The sequence below is a fragment of the Delphinapterus leucas genome, chromosome 6, assembly GCF_059928025.1.
Source record: "Delphinapterus leucas isolate spDelLeu-1000000601 "Yukka" chromosome 6, BTC_Dleu_Yukka2, whole genome shotgun sequence".
Lineage (NCBI taxonomy): Eukaryota > Metazoa > Chordata > Mammalia > Artiodactyla > Monodontidae > Delphinapterus > Delphinapterus leucas.
The window spans coordinates 89,886,828-89,901,775 of NC_143134.1; the positions used below are offsets into that span (position 1 = coordinate 89,886,828).

The 14,948-nt window shown below is 44.0% G+C and overlaps 1 protein-coding gene across 1 annotated transcript in view; it reads left to right on the plus strand.

Moving 5' to 3' along the window:
- The first annotated feature begins 315 nt into the window (after window positions 1-315).
- Window positions 316-14,948, plus strand: part of POLR1E (RNA polymerase I subunit E) — a 28,115-nt gene continuing 13,482 nt past the window's right edge. Inside the window, exons 1-9 of the mRNA XM_022600213.2 lie at window positions 316-500; window positions 1,069-1,172; window positions 2,380-2,456; window positions 4,162-4,247; window positions 8,017-8,075; window positions 8,846-8,990; window positions 10,708-10,815; window positions 11,445-11,541; window positions 13,048-13,190. Of these exons, the coding sequence (XP_022455921.2) occupies window positions 425-500; window positions 1,069-1,172; window positions 2,380-2,456; window positions 4,162-4,247; window positions 8,017-8,075; window positions 8,846-8,990; window positions 10,708-10,815; window positions 11,445-11,541; window positions 13,048-13,190 (895 nt within the window). The 5' untranslated portion in view covers window positions 316-424. The remainder of the gene's footprint in view (window positions 501-1,068; window positions 1,173-2,379; window positions 2,457-4,161; window positions 4,248-8,016; window positions 8,076-8,845; window positions 8,991-10,707; window positions 10,816-11,444; window positions 11,542-13,047; window positions 13,191-14,948) is intronic.

Genomic DNA, 14,948 nt, shown 5'->3' on the forward strand with positions numbered 1-14,948 from the left:
AGACCATAACTCTACCTAGACAGGGTTGAGGAAGAAACCCCACACAACATTTAGGCAAGACTTGGCGTGCGCTGCTCACCCTAGAGGTACACAGCCTGAAATGCGCAGGCCGAGTGCTGGGCCAATCAGGTGCTGCGCCTTGGAGAGGCCGGCGGAGGAGGGAGCGGGACAGGGTGAGGATGGAGACCACGCCTCTCCCCGCGGAGGGGCGGGGCGAAGAGTGGGCGGGGATGGCGCTTCTCAGAGCTCAGGGAAAGAGCGGGGCGGTGCCTGCTGGGGGCGGAGCCACGCGTCTCTGAGCGTGCAGGGCGGTGCCCGGCGAGGCCCTGCCTTTTCCGGCCCGGAGCGTTGCCTCTGCGTGTGCTTAAACGCGCTACTGGCCACGGCTGTTTTAGCTCCTGGGCTTGGCGTCTGGAGAGGCGAGATGGCGGCGGAGGTGTTGCCGAGTGCGAGGTGGCTGTACTGTGGAGAGCCCGACGAGAGCCAGAGAGCTCTACTGGGTAAAGACTGCGAAGCTGGAGCAGAGTTCCCCATAACTTCCTCCCCTTCCGTCTCGGTACCGCTACAGCCCTCCACTTCCCACATCCGTCGGGTGCCCGTTCCCAGCAGGGCCAAGATCCCTTATAGTCTCCGACACTACTTGGGGTTCGGCCAGGGCTCCTCTGTCATTGCACCATCTTTCTGGTACCACCTCCCACCTGGATGAGGAAATCCCAGTTACCCCCTCTCCAGGACTGTATGTACCCAGGAGCCCGTCATCTCCTCACCCACCAGGTCTCACACCTGCTCTATTTCCTTCTCTCTGCTGGCCAGGGATTCCCTCTGTCTTTCTAGATTTGGCCTAGGTCTCCTCAGTCAGCCCCATTCCCCTAGTTATTCCCTCCTGTCAGAGCCCTTCCCCAGCCCCTCTTCCCACCTGGACCAGGACCTCTTTCAGTCCCCCTTTGGGTCAGGACCTGGGGCTCCTTGCCATACCCATTCCTCCAGTCACTCCCTCCCGTTGACAATCCATTTCCTCCCCACCATACTCTTGTGCTCTCATTTCATTCTTGGGCTGCAATCTTACAGTCCAGTTCTCCAATGGGAAGCTACAGAATCCAGGCAACATGCGTTTTACCTTGTACAAGAGCAATGATTCCACAAACCCGAGGAAGAGGAGTCAGCGGATCCTGGTAAGTGCTGCCGTGGCCAGTCACCTCCACCCTTCAGGCCTCAGGAGGCCTCCTGGATGTGGGTGGAGGTAGGAGGGAGTGAGTGGAGAAAAGGGGGGATAGCAAGTGAGCCTTTGAAGAACTTTGAGCCCCAGCAGGCTGGGGTGTGGGGACAGGTTCCACTGAGTTTCACACTTGTGGTGAAGCGCTGGCCTTTTATTCATTTGTTCATTCAACAAGCATTTATTGAGCCCCACTGTGGCCCTGGGCTGAAAGCTGCTAGGGAAAGAACTAAGTGAGAGCTGGCCCCACTCTGAGGGAGCTCGTACTCCAGAGCAGCATTTCCCAGTCTCAGCACTATTGACATTTTGACCCAGATAATTCTTTGATGTGGAGGCTCTCCTGTGCAGCACTGGGTATTTAGCAGCTTTCCGGGCCTCTACCCATTAGCTACCAGGAGCACCTCCCAGTTGTGACAAACAGAATGTCAGACATGCCTAGGTATCCCCAGAGTAATTCCCTGGGTTGAGAACCACTGCTCTAGAGAGGTGAGAACTGGATGTGAGGGACACTCATACAGAAATAGATAAAGCTCAGGGTCCCTGGGAGAGAGAGTACAGAGCAGGGCAGAGTGGGTTCAGTCAGTGAAGTCTCTGCTTGCTAGAATGTCTTCCTGGGGGAGGGTGCATGGGAGCTGAACCCTGAAGGATGGAGGAGGGTTTAACAGCTGAAGTTAGTACTCCAGGTGAAGAGGATAGCCAGGACAAACATGGGGAAGCAGGAAAGCTTGGCTCTGATTGAGGAGTGAATTAACCATTTCCATGGTCCTGAGAGCATATAAGGAGCAGTCATGATAGAGGAGAGCAAAGAGGTTCAAGAAGGGCTTGGACTTTGGGGTTGCCTGCAGAATCATTTTGTTGCATGCCTCTAAGTGCTGAGAGCCCTGGGCCCATCTTCCAAGTCCTGTGGTACAGCTCCCCCAAGAACTTCTCAGACCAGCTAGAAGCAAGCACTACCTGGGACTTTTCAAAAGTCCTCTTGCCTTTCCCCCAAGGATACCCCAGATTCACTTAGAGATAGGGAGCTGGATCATCTCAAAGAGGCTCTCTCGTTCTGATCCACCTGTGGTTTGGATTCTAAAGCTTCTACAAACGTGGAAAAGGGAGTCAAGATATTTACTATCTTTCAACATTGGTTGTAATGGAGCTTCCCCCCCTCTACATTTTAGGCAGCTGAAACAGACAGACTTTACTATGTGGGAAACAATTTTGGGACTGGAGCCCTGAAATGCAACACTCTCTGCAGGTAGGGACAGGGGAAAGGGATTGTGGGAAGTGGGGGGGGGGTGGCCCTGGCACTGCTCTTCGCTGTCTTTATTTTAGGGGCAGTGGGGGAAATCTAGAGAGATTTACCAAGTTCCTGTGTTCCCAGACCCCGGGCCCCTCACACCAGCATGTAGACATTCCTGAAATTGAAAAGTGACTTACATTTGTTTAATTTCCTGAAAACCTCATTCATTTGTAGTCTTAAAAAAATTTTTTTTGTAAATTAATTTATTTTTGGCTGCGTTGGGTCTTTGTTGCTGCACACGAGCTTTCTCTAGTTGCGGTGAGCGGGGACTGCTCTTCATTGTGGTGTGAGGACTTCTCATTGCGGTGGCTTCTCTTGTTGCAGAGCACGGGCTCTAGGCATGCAGGCTTCAGTAGTTATGGCACACAGGCTCAGTAATTGTGGCTCGCAGGCTCTAGAGCGCAGGCTCAGTAGTTGTGGCACAGGGGCTTAGTTGCTCCGCATAATGTGGGATCTTCCTGGACCAGGGATCGAACCCGTGTCCCCCATTGGCAGGCAGATTCTTAACCACTGCGCCACCAGGGAAGTCCCCCCAGTTTTTTTAAATTGAGATATAATTGACATATAACATTATATTAGTTTCAGGTGTATAACATAATAATTCAATGTATGTATATACTGTAAAATGGCCACTACAGTGTCTAGTTAACATCCACACATAGTTACAAAATTTTTTTCTTGTGATGAGAACTTTTAAGACTTACTCTCTTAACTTTCAAATATACGCTACAGCATTATTTTCTATAGTCACCATGCTGTACATTACATCTCTAGGACTTATTTTATAACTGGAAGTTTGTACCTTTTGACCACCTTCATTATTTCTGACCACATCATTAACTTGCAATATTCTTTGCTTATATCTATCTTGTTCCCGAAAGGCAGCTGTCTTCACTAATTTGGAATGTGTGATCAATAGACCAGAGTTTACCAGAAGTCTGCCTTGGGACTAACTACAAGAAAAGGATTTGGTAGTGTCTGAGGCTCCAGAATTTCTGCCTAGCTCTGGAAAGATTACTGACTTGGGGCAACTCTGCCGTTTACTGACCCCCAGTCTACTCCTCGGTACAGTGAAGATTGTCTAGCCTGAACAGTCTTAAGTGTCAGGGGTTGGCATAATGCAGTGTCCTTGTGAAGGTAGCCATCAGTGAATCACAAACAAGCCCCTTTCAGGGTCCCCCCTGAACCACCCTGATAGAAGTCAGATTAGTGTGTATATGCTTGAAACTTTTAACTTTTATCATCCCTTTACAAAGATTTTCTAGTTTAAACTGGTCTTCTCATAATTACCAAGGTTTTACTTGTCTTTGCCTCCATAGAATTTATACGTGCAGTAAATTCTAGTGTTTAATTCTAGATTCTTATATTCCAGGAGGGTTTTCCACTACAGCAGTGAGCCCAAATGTGATCAGCTACAAGAATCACCTGGTGGCTTCCCCCACTGCCCCCAGAGCCTCTTCATGAACCCTTTCCTCCTTTCCCTTCCCAGCAGAGAATTGCTGCTGTAGGGGATTATTGTTACTCATGAGCAAGTGATGTCTTCCTCAGGTGTATTGCGGCCGAAAGAAGGTTGAGAACTTCTAAGCGGAAAAAAGGAGGTTGTATAAACAATATCTTTTGAATAATCCATTGTCACTGGTATTATTCCTTTTTTATTCAGGCACTTTGTGGGAATTTTGAACAAGACCTCTGGCCAAATGGAAGTATATGATGCTGAATTGTTCAATATGCAGCCACTGTTTTCCGGTAGGTCTTAGTCATGAAGGCTCAAACAAATGCTGAATATTTTAGGTTTCCTGGATGAGTTGGTTTGACTTTTTGATTTGTAAAATACATTTTGTAGCTAGTTTTTCAAGGTTTTTTTTTCCCATTTGAAAAAGTTTTAAAAGTGCTTTTACTCAGCAAATATTTATTGATGACCTACTATGCTCCAGGCACAAGTCAGGGGCTGTGAATATAGCAAAACAGACACAGATCCTGTCCCTGCAGTGTTTACAGACTTAAGATCAGGAAACTAATCTTAGTTAAAGCAAGTTGAGCACTAATCTGAGCAGAGTATTGGAGGGCATACATGATATTCTTTTCCATCGAGGGCCTTTCTTAATTTTTAATTGTTCTAGTTGGGGTAGAGGTTTAAAAAAATTTTTTTTAATTAATTTTATTTTTGGCTGTGTTCGGTCTTCATTGCTGCGTGCAGGCTTTCTCTAGTTGCGGCGAGTGGGGGCTACTCTTTGTTGAGGTGTGCAGGCTTCTCATTGCGGTGGCTTCTCGTTGCGGAGCACGGGCTTCAGTAGTTGTGGCATGTGGGTTCAGTAGTTGTGGCACACGGGCTTGTGGCACATGTGGCACATGTTGCTCTGCAGCATGTGGGATCTTCCCGGACCAGGGCTCGAACCCGTGTCCCCTGCATTGGCAGGCGGATTCTTAACCACTGCGCCACCAGGGAAGCCCTGGAGTAGAGGTTTTAGAATCTCTGGTAGATGATAGAAGTTGCTTATAGGTTGGACAGTAACTTCCAGGTCGATGCAAAGTCTCTACACTTTCTAATTTGGGAAGAGATCCATTTTCTCTCTAATCCACTGGGAGAAGTTACAGTACTTCTCCACTTTGGCATTTTAGAATGTTCAGGGCTAGAGTGGGGTCTTCCAAAATGATAGATAAGAGGGTCAAACTCAAGGGGCTCCTGTTCCTAAATCTTAAATACTGAGAACCATGGTAGGGGAGGGAGTTAGATAAGGATCATTGGGATCATTGTGAATCTGCTCGATACCTTCAGAGGCATTAGTTCTAATAACTTCACTCTCTCAAAGCAGTGGTCTCAGCCCTTTTCAGAATCTCATAAGGACCTGGACCTACCTCCTAGAAACATTTAATTTACAAAAAATATGAGATTTTGTATATAATTTTAAAGGGCTCTTGCATCCCAAAGCCCAGCTGTGAATTTCCTAGGGGTCCATAGTCTGTAGGTTAAGAATTCCCTGCTTTGCAAACAAATATAACTGCATATAAGTTATCCTCCAAATGCTCTTCTGTCTTCTGAGGAGGCAAAGAAAATTGTTCATTAATTTGTTGATTAAACACGTTTTTGTTTTTACAAGTAAAAAATTTGTAAATATTGGTTAATTCTAACCAGCATATATCAGAAATACGCACAGCATTGATTGGGTCCTTACTATGCCCTGGGCACTGTTCTAAGCACTTTGAATGCACTACGTCATTTACTTCACATAACAACCCTGTGGGGTAGGTATTGTATTCCTTTTGTTTAATCAATGATGAACCTGGCCCAGAGGCTAAATGGCAGGATCGTACTGCTGGCGTATATGAGAGACCTGGGATTTAAATGTGGCACCGTCACTCCAGAGCTTGTGCTTCTGTCCACTAGATTATATTGCCCCTTACATGAATACTCTGTGGGAGATTACAGAGCTTCATGTAAATAATACATACCTCGTGTTTATGCCTTGCTTTTAGGTCTTGAAAGAAAATTTTTTTTAAAAAAATTGAAGTATAGTTGATTTACAGTATTTTGTTTCAGGTGTATGGCATATGATATATATTTTTTATTTTCGGCAGATTATATTCCATTATAGCTTATTACAAGCTATTGGGTACAATTCCCTGTACTATACAGTACATACTTGTTGCTTATCTATTTTATGTATAGTAGTTTGTATCTGTTACTTCCATACTCCTTATTTGTACCTCCCCCACACCCTTAGTAACCATAAGTTTGTTTTCTATGCCTGTGAGTCTGTTTTGTTTTTTTTTAATTTATTTAAATTTATTTTTGGCTGCATTGGGTCTTTGTTGCTGCACGTGAACTTTCTCTAGTTGCGGTGAGCGGGGGCTACTCTTGTTGCGGAGCATGGGCTCTAGGCGTGCAGGCTTCAGTAGTTGTGGCACACGGGCTCAGTAGTTGTGGCTCACAGGCTCTAGAGCACAGGCTCAGTAGTTGTGGCGCATGGGCCTAGTTGCTCTGTGGCATGTGGGATCTTCCCGGATCAGGGCTCGAACCTGTGTCCCCTGCACTGGCAGGCAGATTCTTAACCACTGAGCCACCAGGGAAGCCCTGTGAGTCTGTTTCTGTTTTGTATATACATTCATTGGTATTTTTAAAAAAAATGTTTTCTAATTAAATTATTTTTATACAGTTTTTAAAGGTCATTTTCCATTTACAGTTATTATAAAATATTGGCTGTATTCCCTGTGTTATACAGTATATCCTTGTAGCTTATTTTATCCATAATAATTTGTACCTCTTACTCTCCTACCTTTATATTGCCCCTCCTCCTTTCTCTTTCTCCTCACTGGTAACCACTAGTTTGCTCTTTCTGTCAATCTGCTCTTTTTTGTAATATTCACTAGTTTGTTTTATTTTCTAGATTCCACATATAAATGATAGCATACAGTATTTGTCTTTCTCTGTCTGACTTCACTATGCGTAGTGCCCTCCAGGTCCATCCATTTTGTTTCAAATGGCAAAATTTCTTTTTTTTTATGGCTGGTTAGTATTCCATTGTGTATATATGTATAATGGCTAGAATAAACCAATATTTACAACTTTTTTACCTATAAAAACAAAAATGTGTTTAAGAAATTAATGAACAATTTTACATACATACACAATGGAATGTCCTCAGGGTGTGGTGGCCGCTATTACCCTGATATGGGGTGTGGTTGGTGTTGGGGGTCTAAAGCCCAAGGAGGGTGTGAGGTGGTCCTTCCTTTCTGCCCCATGGCTGTCACCTCCCTGTCAGGGGCAGGGGCTGCTCCCCAGCTGCTAGACCCAGTCTTCTTCCAGGGGCTGGTTGGCCCAGATCCTGCACCAAGCTGTGGTGTGGAGTGAGCCCATGCAGACCTTCTCTTCCTTTCAGATACCTCTCAGGGCGGGGCGGGGGGTGGTCCCAACCCTACTACCTGGTTACGTGGAAATCTTTCTTTTTTTTTTTTTTAATTTAACTTATTTTTTATACAGCGGGTTCTTATTAGTCATCCATTTTATACACATCAGTGCGCTTTGGTTGTATAGGAATTCTTCTGCCGGTTTCCAGTTAGTTTTCCGTGAGAATTGTTCCACATGTAGGTGTATTTTTGATGTATTTGTCGGGGGAGGTGAGCTCCAGGTCCTCCTCTTGATCCCTCCTCAGGTCTTTTACAAGGAGGGCAGAACTGTATACTGGGAGGAGCAGAGGACTTTTTTTCTAATCCCATCTCTGCATTGCCTGGGGCAAGTCATTTCACCTGGAGGCCTCATGTTTCCTTATTTGTGAAATGAAGGGCTTGGATCCGATGACCCCTTCCCTTGACTCTAATTTATTCTCCAAATCCTCTAACTGTATGCTGAAGCTTCATATTAAATGTTCACAGTATACACATGTTAAGCTCTGGAAAGTCCTGTACTAAAGAAATCTGTTTTTCTTAGATTAACTGTTAAACAAATATTAAACACTATTATGGTCTGTAGGCCTTACAGTTTGCTTGTTTTTCTTTGTTTTTGTTTTGTGTTTTGTAGATGAATCAGTTCAGAGTGAATCGACACTAGAGAGTCACACCAAATCTTTTAGAGAAAAGGTAAGTATAACAGAACTAAGATGTGAGACCTAAAGTGAGTTCCTTCCAGGCCTTGGGTTTCTCCATCAGTAAAATGAACACAGGGGTCTCCCTAGCTGCTCTCAGCTCATTCAGTCTGTGGTTCTCTGGACAATTCCTACCTGCACAGGCCTCCTTGGCCTCACAGACTACAGACCTCCTCTCTGGGGCAGCTATACACAGCTCTGTGCCAGTGTCTGGAACTGGTTCTCTGGGCTGTAGCATAACACTTATTTTCAGGATTTAATCCAAGTTTCAGAAAATATTGGAAGCCTGGAAACTTCACATCAAGACAAAGTAAACTTTAGGATTTTCAATGTAGAAGCTTCCTACAAAGCTCATCTCACCCCAGGATGGCAAACTGATTGAATCTCCAGTGCTGCCTGGAAGGGAGTGAAGCTGTCTTCAGGCTCAGAGGGAGAGTGAGCGATCTATTAGTAATGTCTGTTTTCCGTGTAGGATTAGAAAACCGGTAAGCTGTGTGCCCCAGATTTACCAACCCTAATTGTAGTCTTTTTTACAGGTGAAAACACTTGATTTATAAATAGCTCATTACAGTTTATAAAGCAAGTACTTCAAATCTCTTAATATCTTTTGGTTCTTAAAACAAGCCTATGAGGTAGTTAGGTATGAGTCAGCCCAATTTACAGAAGTGGTATTAATGGCTCAGAGAGGCTGTTTACCCGTAGTGACACAGCTAGGAGTAGCAGTGCTCAGCCCGTTCCCAGTGACCAAATTTGTCTTTTGCACAGATGGATTCTTGCATTGAAGCCTTTGGTACCACCAAACAGAAGCGGGCTCTGAACTCCAGGAGAATGAACAAAGTTGGCAGTGAATCTTTGAATAGTGCAGTGGCTAAAGCTGCAGAGAGTATAATTGATACAAAGGGTGTGACTGGTAAGCAGCTGGAACTTGGGGTAAGAGGCTGCTGGTAGAAACAGCTTTCCCTTCTCTTGAGATCTTTCACCTGCCCCACAGATAGAAATGATGGGAGTTAGGGCTGGATTCCTTCCTGCTTCTCCCTGAGGGCCTTCTTAGGAACAGACTCTGGAAATCATAAGAAACATCTGACATGGCCTGCTCTCCGTGAGCTCACAGTCGAGTAGAAGAGACAGACATGGGAACGATTATGTGCCCTCTGTGTCCTTGGTGCCAGGGCTACAGCCTGCAGGGCACAGAGGAGGGAGACGGCCTCAAGTCTCTGTGAGGTACAGGGAGGTTTTCGTCAAAAAGGCTGGTGTGATGATGATGAACTAGCCTCTAGAGACACTTTGAGGTCACTGGATCTTTTTCTTTTCCTAAATTCTTCAGCAGCTTGAGTATTAAATTGTATTATTTAAAATGTGTAATGTGTTTATTGTTCAAATGCATTATAAGAACATAAGAGAAAGTTATATATATATATGAGAGGAGTTTTTCTATTAAAATGGATTTTAGTAAGTTTTAGAAAATCTTTTCATACCCGATGATTATATATTTTCCTATGTTGTCTTTCAGTACTTTCACAGTTTAACTTTTTACATTTACAATTTAATGATTTTTTTTTTTGTCTATGGTACAAACCTAATTTTATATTTTCCAAATGATTAGCCAGTTGTCCCCAACTCCATCCTTTTCCTTTTGTAAAAAATGATTTAAAAAATCATCTGTATCATTTTACCACATTCTTAATTGTGTTCTCGCTCATCATTCTGACTGGCTGTTCTTGTAGCAGCATCAGGTCCTTTTGATTGTAGTAGCCTCACCTTCCAGTTTGTTGTCTGATAGGGCAAATTTATCCTCCATCCTTATTTTTCACAAATGTACTGGTTATTGTAGCATGCTTATTTATTTATTTATTTATTTATGGCTGCATTGGGTCTTTGTTGCTTCATGCGGGCTTTCTCTAGTTGTGGTGATTAGGGGCTAATCTTCGCTGTGGTGAGTGGGCTTCTCATTGCTGTGGCTTCTCGTTGCGGAGCACGGGCTCTAGGGTGCGCAGGCTCAGTAGTTGTGGCACACGGGCTTAGTTGCTCCACGGCACGTGGGAACTTCCTAGACCACGGCTCGAACCCGTGTCCCCTGCATTGGCAGGCAAATTCTTAACCACTGCACCACCAGGGAAGTCCTGTAGCATGCTTTTTTTTCCCAGGTGATCTTAAGAATTATTTTGTCAAGTTCTCTCAAAATCCAATTGGGATTAATATGGGGAGAATCAGCATCTTTATAATATTATGTTTTCCTATCCAGGAACATAGAAACATGTCTCCATTTAGTCAAAGATATACTTTAATGTCTAAGTAAATTTTTCAATTTTTTTTGTTCAGTTTACTCTCAGCTACTAAAGGACATTTAAAAAAAAATAATTCACCCATTTTCCCATCATTCTACAAGACCAGCTATTACAATTTTCCTGTTTTCCTCTCTGTTCTTGTCTGTGTGCATACTTAATTTTTACATGGTTATTCCTGTGTGATAGCTTTATAATTTGATTTTTCTTTTTCACTGACAATATGTGAAGTTCAGATGAGGGGGTTCTGGGCGACGATGATCTTGAGTCCACGGGTTGCAGAGTGTTGGGGAACTTGAAGCCGAGCAGGGTGACACTGACACTGACTCTTCCTTCATTGAAAAGCCCTGGTCAGTGACGCCATCCACGATGACTTGCAGGATGACTCCCTCTACCTCCCTCCCTGCCACGCTGATGCAGCCAAGCCTGAAGACGTGTATAAATTTGAAGACCGTATCCTTCTTGTGGGAGAAATGCCACCTCATTTCCCAGGTTGGGATATGCGCACAGGAGTGGCATGGCCAGGCTCTCTGAGGGTGTCAGTGGTCCTGTGATACTCATAGAAGCTCGCCCCAGACTCTTGCAGTTGCCCCAGCGCTATTGCTGGGAAGTCAGTGAGGCTCCCTCACTAGCTGAGGCACCTGCTGCAGCAGAGGCCTCTCAGGCCTTGTGATTCAAACCCATCCCTCAGCAAAATGCAGAATGCCCACGGTTCGGCCCTGTGGGGGTCACCTTCCGTGAAGAGTCAAAATACGACTTTTAAGTTGGCCAGTGCCCAAAGTCTAGGGCAGACTGATTGTATAAAGAAGGGTTGGAATGTAGAGTTTCTGTACTTGTGGTTCTAGTCAGATGGAAAGTGCCTGCAGTGGCTTTGTGATAAGAGAAGGCAGAAAGCCCAGGCAGGCAATGAGCTCTGGGCTGGGAGTCTGGAGAACTGAGTCTGAATCTCTGCCCGGACATACTGTGTGATCTTCCCCTCTCTAAGCCTCAGATTTTCCCATCTGTAAAATGTGGCCGATATAAGATGATCTAGCTTGTTGGATGTTTCCATTTTGGTCACATTGTTCTTGACCTATAACTAGTTCTTTCCCCTGCGGAGTATGACGCTCTTCAGAGCCCTTCTGAAGCTTTCAGGAATGTCACCTCAGAAGAAATACTGAAGATGATTGAAGAGAACAGGTACCCGAATTGGGCAGATGGAGTGTCTCGGGAATGATGTTGGGATACAACAGTAGTCAGACATGAAGCAGACCTTGGGTGTTAGTCAGTGAGAATATACGTCTGTTCAGCATTTGAACATGAGCGAGCTAGTGTTTTCTCAAATGGTTGAGCTCCCAGGCCTGTTGTCCCAAGACTGTGGGTGGCTTTCAAGGGAGAGAATTGGCCTCTGAGTACGTGGAACCTGTGACTGGGCAGAGGGTGGTGAGGCCTTGTAGTCTAGGGCTGGGAACTGGAGCTGACCTGTATTGGTCCCACCCCCCCCCCAGCCAATGTTATGCTGTTGCCGATTGTCACTGGTGGGGCCCAAGTGCTGGCCTGGGAGTAGGTGCCAGCTGAAGTGATGGTTTATCTGTGGTGATGTGCTGAGTGAAAGTTAAATTATCTATTTTAAATATAGTATATTTTAAATCAGAGATGATTTCCTCTCCTCCCTCCACCCCTCCCGCACTTTTTGGCTTTTAAAACACCTTTTTTTTTTAATGATGATAAGGTTTTTTTGCTTTTGAGTTTTTTCTTTTAATAATTTTATCTTGAGAAAATAAAAAGTTGTCAACCCTAGGTTGGTTCCCCCAATTTTCGTTTGGAAATTTTACTGGTCAGTGAAATCCAGTCTTGGAAAATACATGTTTTTCCCTCTCTCCAAAGAAGTGCTCTTTACTGGTTCTTCGTTGTCTTCATGTGATTGTGGCTCAGGGGCAGGTGCAGGAATGAGTTCTGGGCTGGGAGTCTGGAGAACCGAGTCCCCATCTGCCTCATGGACTGTGTGATCTTCCCCTGTCTGAGCCTCAGTTTTCTTATAAGTAAAATGAGGCCGATACAAGATGATCTTGAAGAGCCTTTTATCGCTGCGAGTTCATGATCCTGACAGTGGTAGAACAACAGTATGTAAAAATAATAGCCAACATTGATGGAGCTCCTACATGTGCCAAGCACTGCTTTCCTTGTCTCATTTAATCCACAAAAACCCATAGGACAAGGGTACTATCATTGGCCTTAATTTACAGGTGAAGAAACCAAGGCAGAGATGTTCAGAAGCTTGCCCAAGCCACTGCATGGCAGAATGGGGATTCAAACCCAGATAGTTGAGAGGCTATGCTCCAGACCGCCACATCAGGATTGGGCCCACTATGGCCCGAGTGCCGAGTCTGGCCCACTGCCTGTGAATAAAGTTTTATTGTAACGTAGCTTCAGTCATTTATTTGTATGTTATCAATGGCTGCCTTTGCATTACAGTGGCAGTGACCATGTTGCCCACAAAATGTATAATATTTGTTATCTAGACCTTTACTGTCCCTGCACTAAATCATGCTCCTCCTATTATAATGGGCTGGTTGGATGGCTGTTCCTCAGCTGTTGACTGTGTACCAGGTGTGAGGGGTGCCTGCTGTTTTCATTGTGAAGGAGTGAATGGCTCCTGACAGACCCGGTCTTAACACATTTCTCCTTTTCCCTCCCTTGTTTTAGTCACTGCTCCTTTGTCATAGAAGCGTTGAAGTCTTTGAAGTCTTTGCCATCAAGTGAGGAGAGCCGAGACCGCCAGGCCCGGTGCATATGGTTTCTGGACACTCTCATCAGATTTCGAGCACAGAAAGTGATTAAGCGGAAACGTAAGTCCATGCTAGACATTTTTTTAAAAATTGAAGTATAGTTGATTTATGTTGTTAGTTTCAGGTGTACAGCAAAGTGATTCAGTTACATATATATTTATACATATATATGTTCTTTTTCAGATTCTGTTCCATTATAGGTTATTACAAGATACTGAATAAAGTTCCTTGTGCAAGGAACAACAACAAGGACACTAGGTCCTTGTAGTTTATTTTATATATAGTAGTGTGTATCTGTTAGTCCCAAACTCCTAGTTTATCCCTCCCTTCCCCCCCTTCCCCTTTGGTAACCATAAGTTTGTTTTCTATGTCTGTGAGTCTGTTTCTGTTTGGTAAATAAGTTCATTTGTATCATGTTTTTAGATTCCACATATAAGTGATAGCATATGGTATTTGTCTTCCTCTGTCTGACTTTATATGGGAATCTCTAGGTCTATCCATGTTGCTATAAATGGCATTATTTCATTCTATTTTATGGCTGAGTAATATTCCATTGTATATATGTATACCACATCTTCTTTATCCATTCATCTGTTGATGGACACTTATGTTGCTTCCATGTCTTGGCTGTTGTAAATAGTGCTGTGAACTTTGGGGTGCACATATCATGATAGACATTTTATTCTAATTATTTTCAGTCTGTTATTTGTCTATAATTCTTACACTAGCTCTAGTGAGAGAGGAAATGGACATGTCTTTCCATGTCTTTATTTATAACTGTGTAACAGTGGGATTCTGATTGGTACTGCTGACATGCTGAGAGAACTTGCCAAGCCCTTTCCTCGGAAAATAGGGTTGGGTTGGATTATACGATTGCTCAGAGCTAACATTCACTACTTCTGTGTTAGGCAAAGCTGAATATCCAGTCAAATCAAATGAACGTTTTAAGGGACGGTTGGACAAAGAGTTATATGGGGAGAAAAATTGGCCTTGCTTGTGAAGGCTTGTGGCATGTTGTTGTGTCAGCTATTTCTGACTGGGAATGAAGTCAGTTTCTGCTGGTAACCCATGCCACTGATCGCCAGGGCATGGGTGGCTGCCACACACGCACATCCACCCAGAGTCAGAAACCCAGAGGGAGACACCTGTGGTTTTAGGCATAAGGTGCATGCAGTCGTGTTCCTGTGATTGGGCACCCAAGGGTCTGTACAGACACACCTCGTTCTATTGTGCTTCACTTTATCGTCCTTCGTAGATATTGTGTATTTTACAAATTGAAGGTTTGTGGCAACCCTGCGTTCAGCAGGTCTGTTGGCATCATTTTTCCAAGAGCGTCTGCTCACTTTTGTGTCTCTTTGTCAGTTTTCGATAATTCTCACAATACTTTAAACTTTTTCATTGTTATATTTATTATGATGGTCTGTGGTCAGTGATCTTTGATGTCACTACTATGACTCGCTGAAGGTTCATATGATGGTTAGCATTTTTTAGCAGTAAAGTATTTTTTAATTAAGATATGGATTTTTTTATCAGATGGTTTTTATTCTTCAACTTGTTAATATGGTATATCATATTGACTGATTTGTGTATATTGAAGAATCCTTGCATCCCTGGGATAAATCCCACTTGATCATGGTGTATGATCCTTTTAATGTGTTTTTGGATTCTGTTTGCTAGTATTTTATTGAGCATTTTTGCATCTATCTTCATCAGTGATGTTGGTCTGTAATTTTCTTTTTTTGTAGTATCTTTGTCTGGTTTTGCTATCAGGGTGATGGTGGCCTCATAAAATGAGTTTGGGAGTGTTCCTTCCTCTGC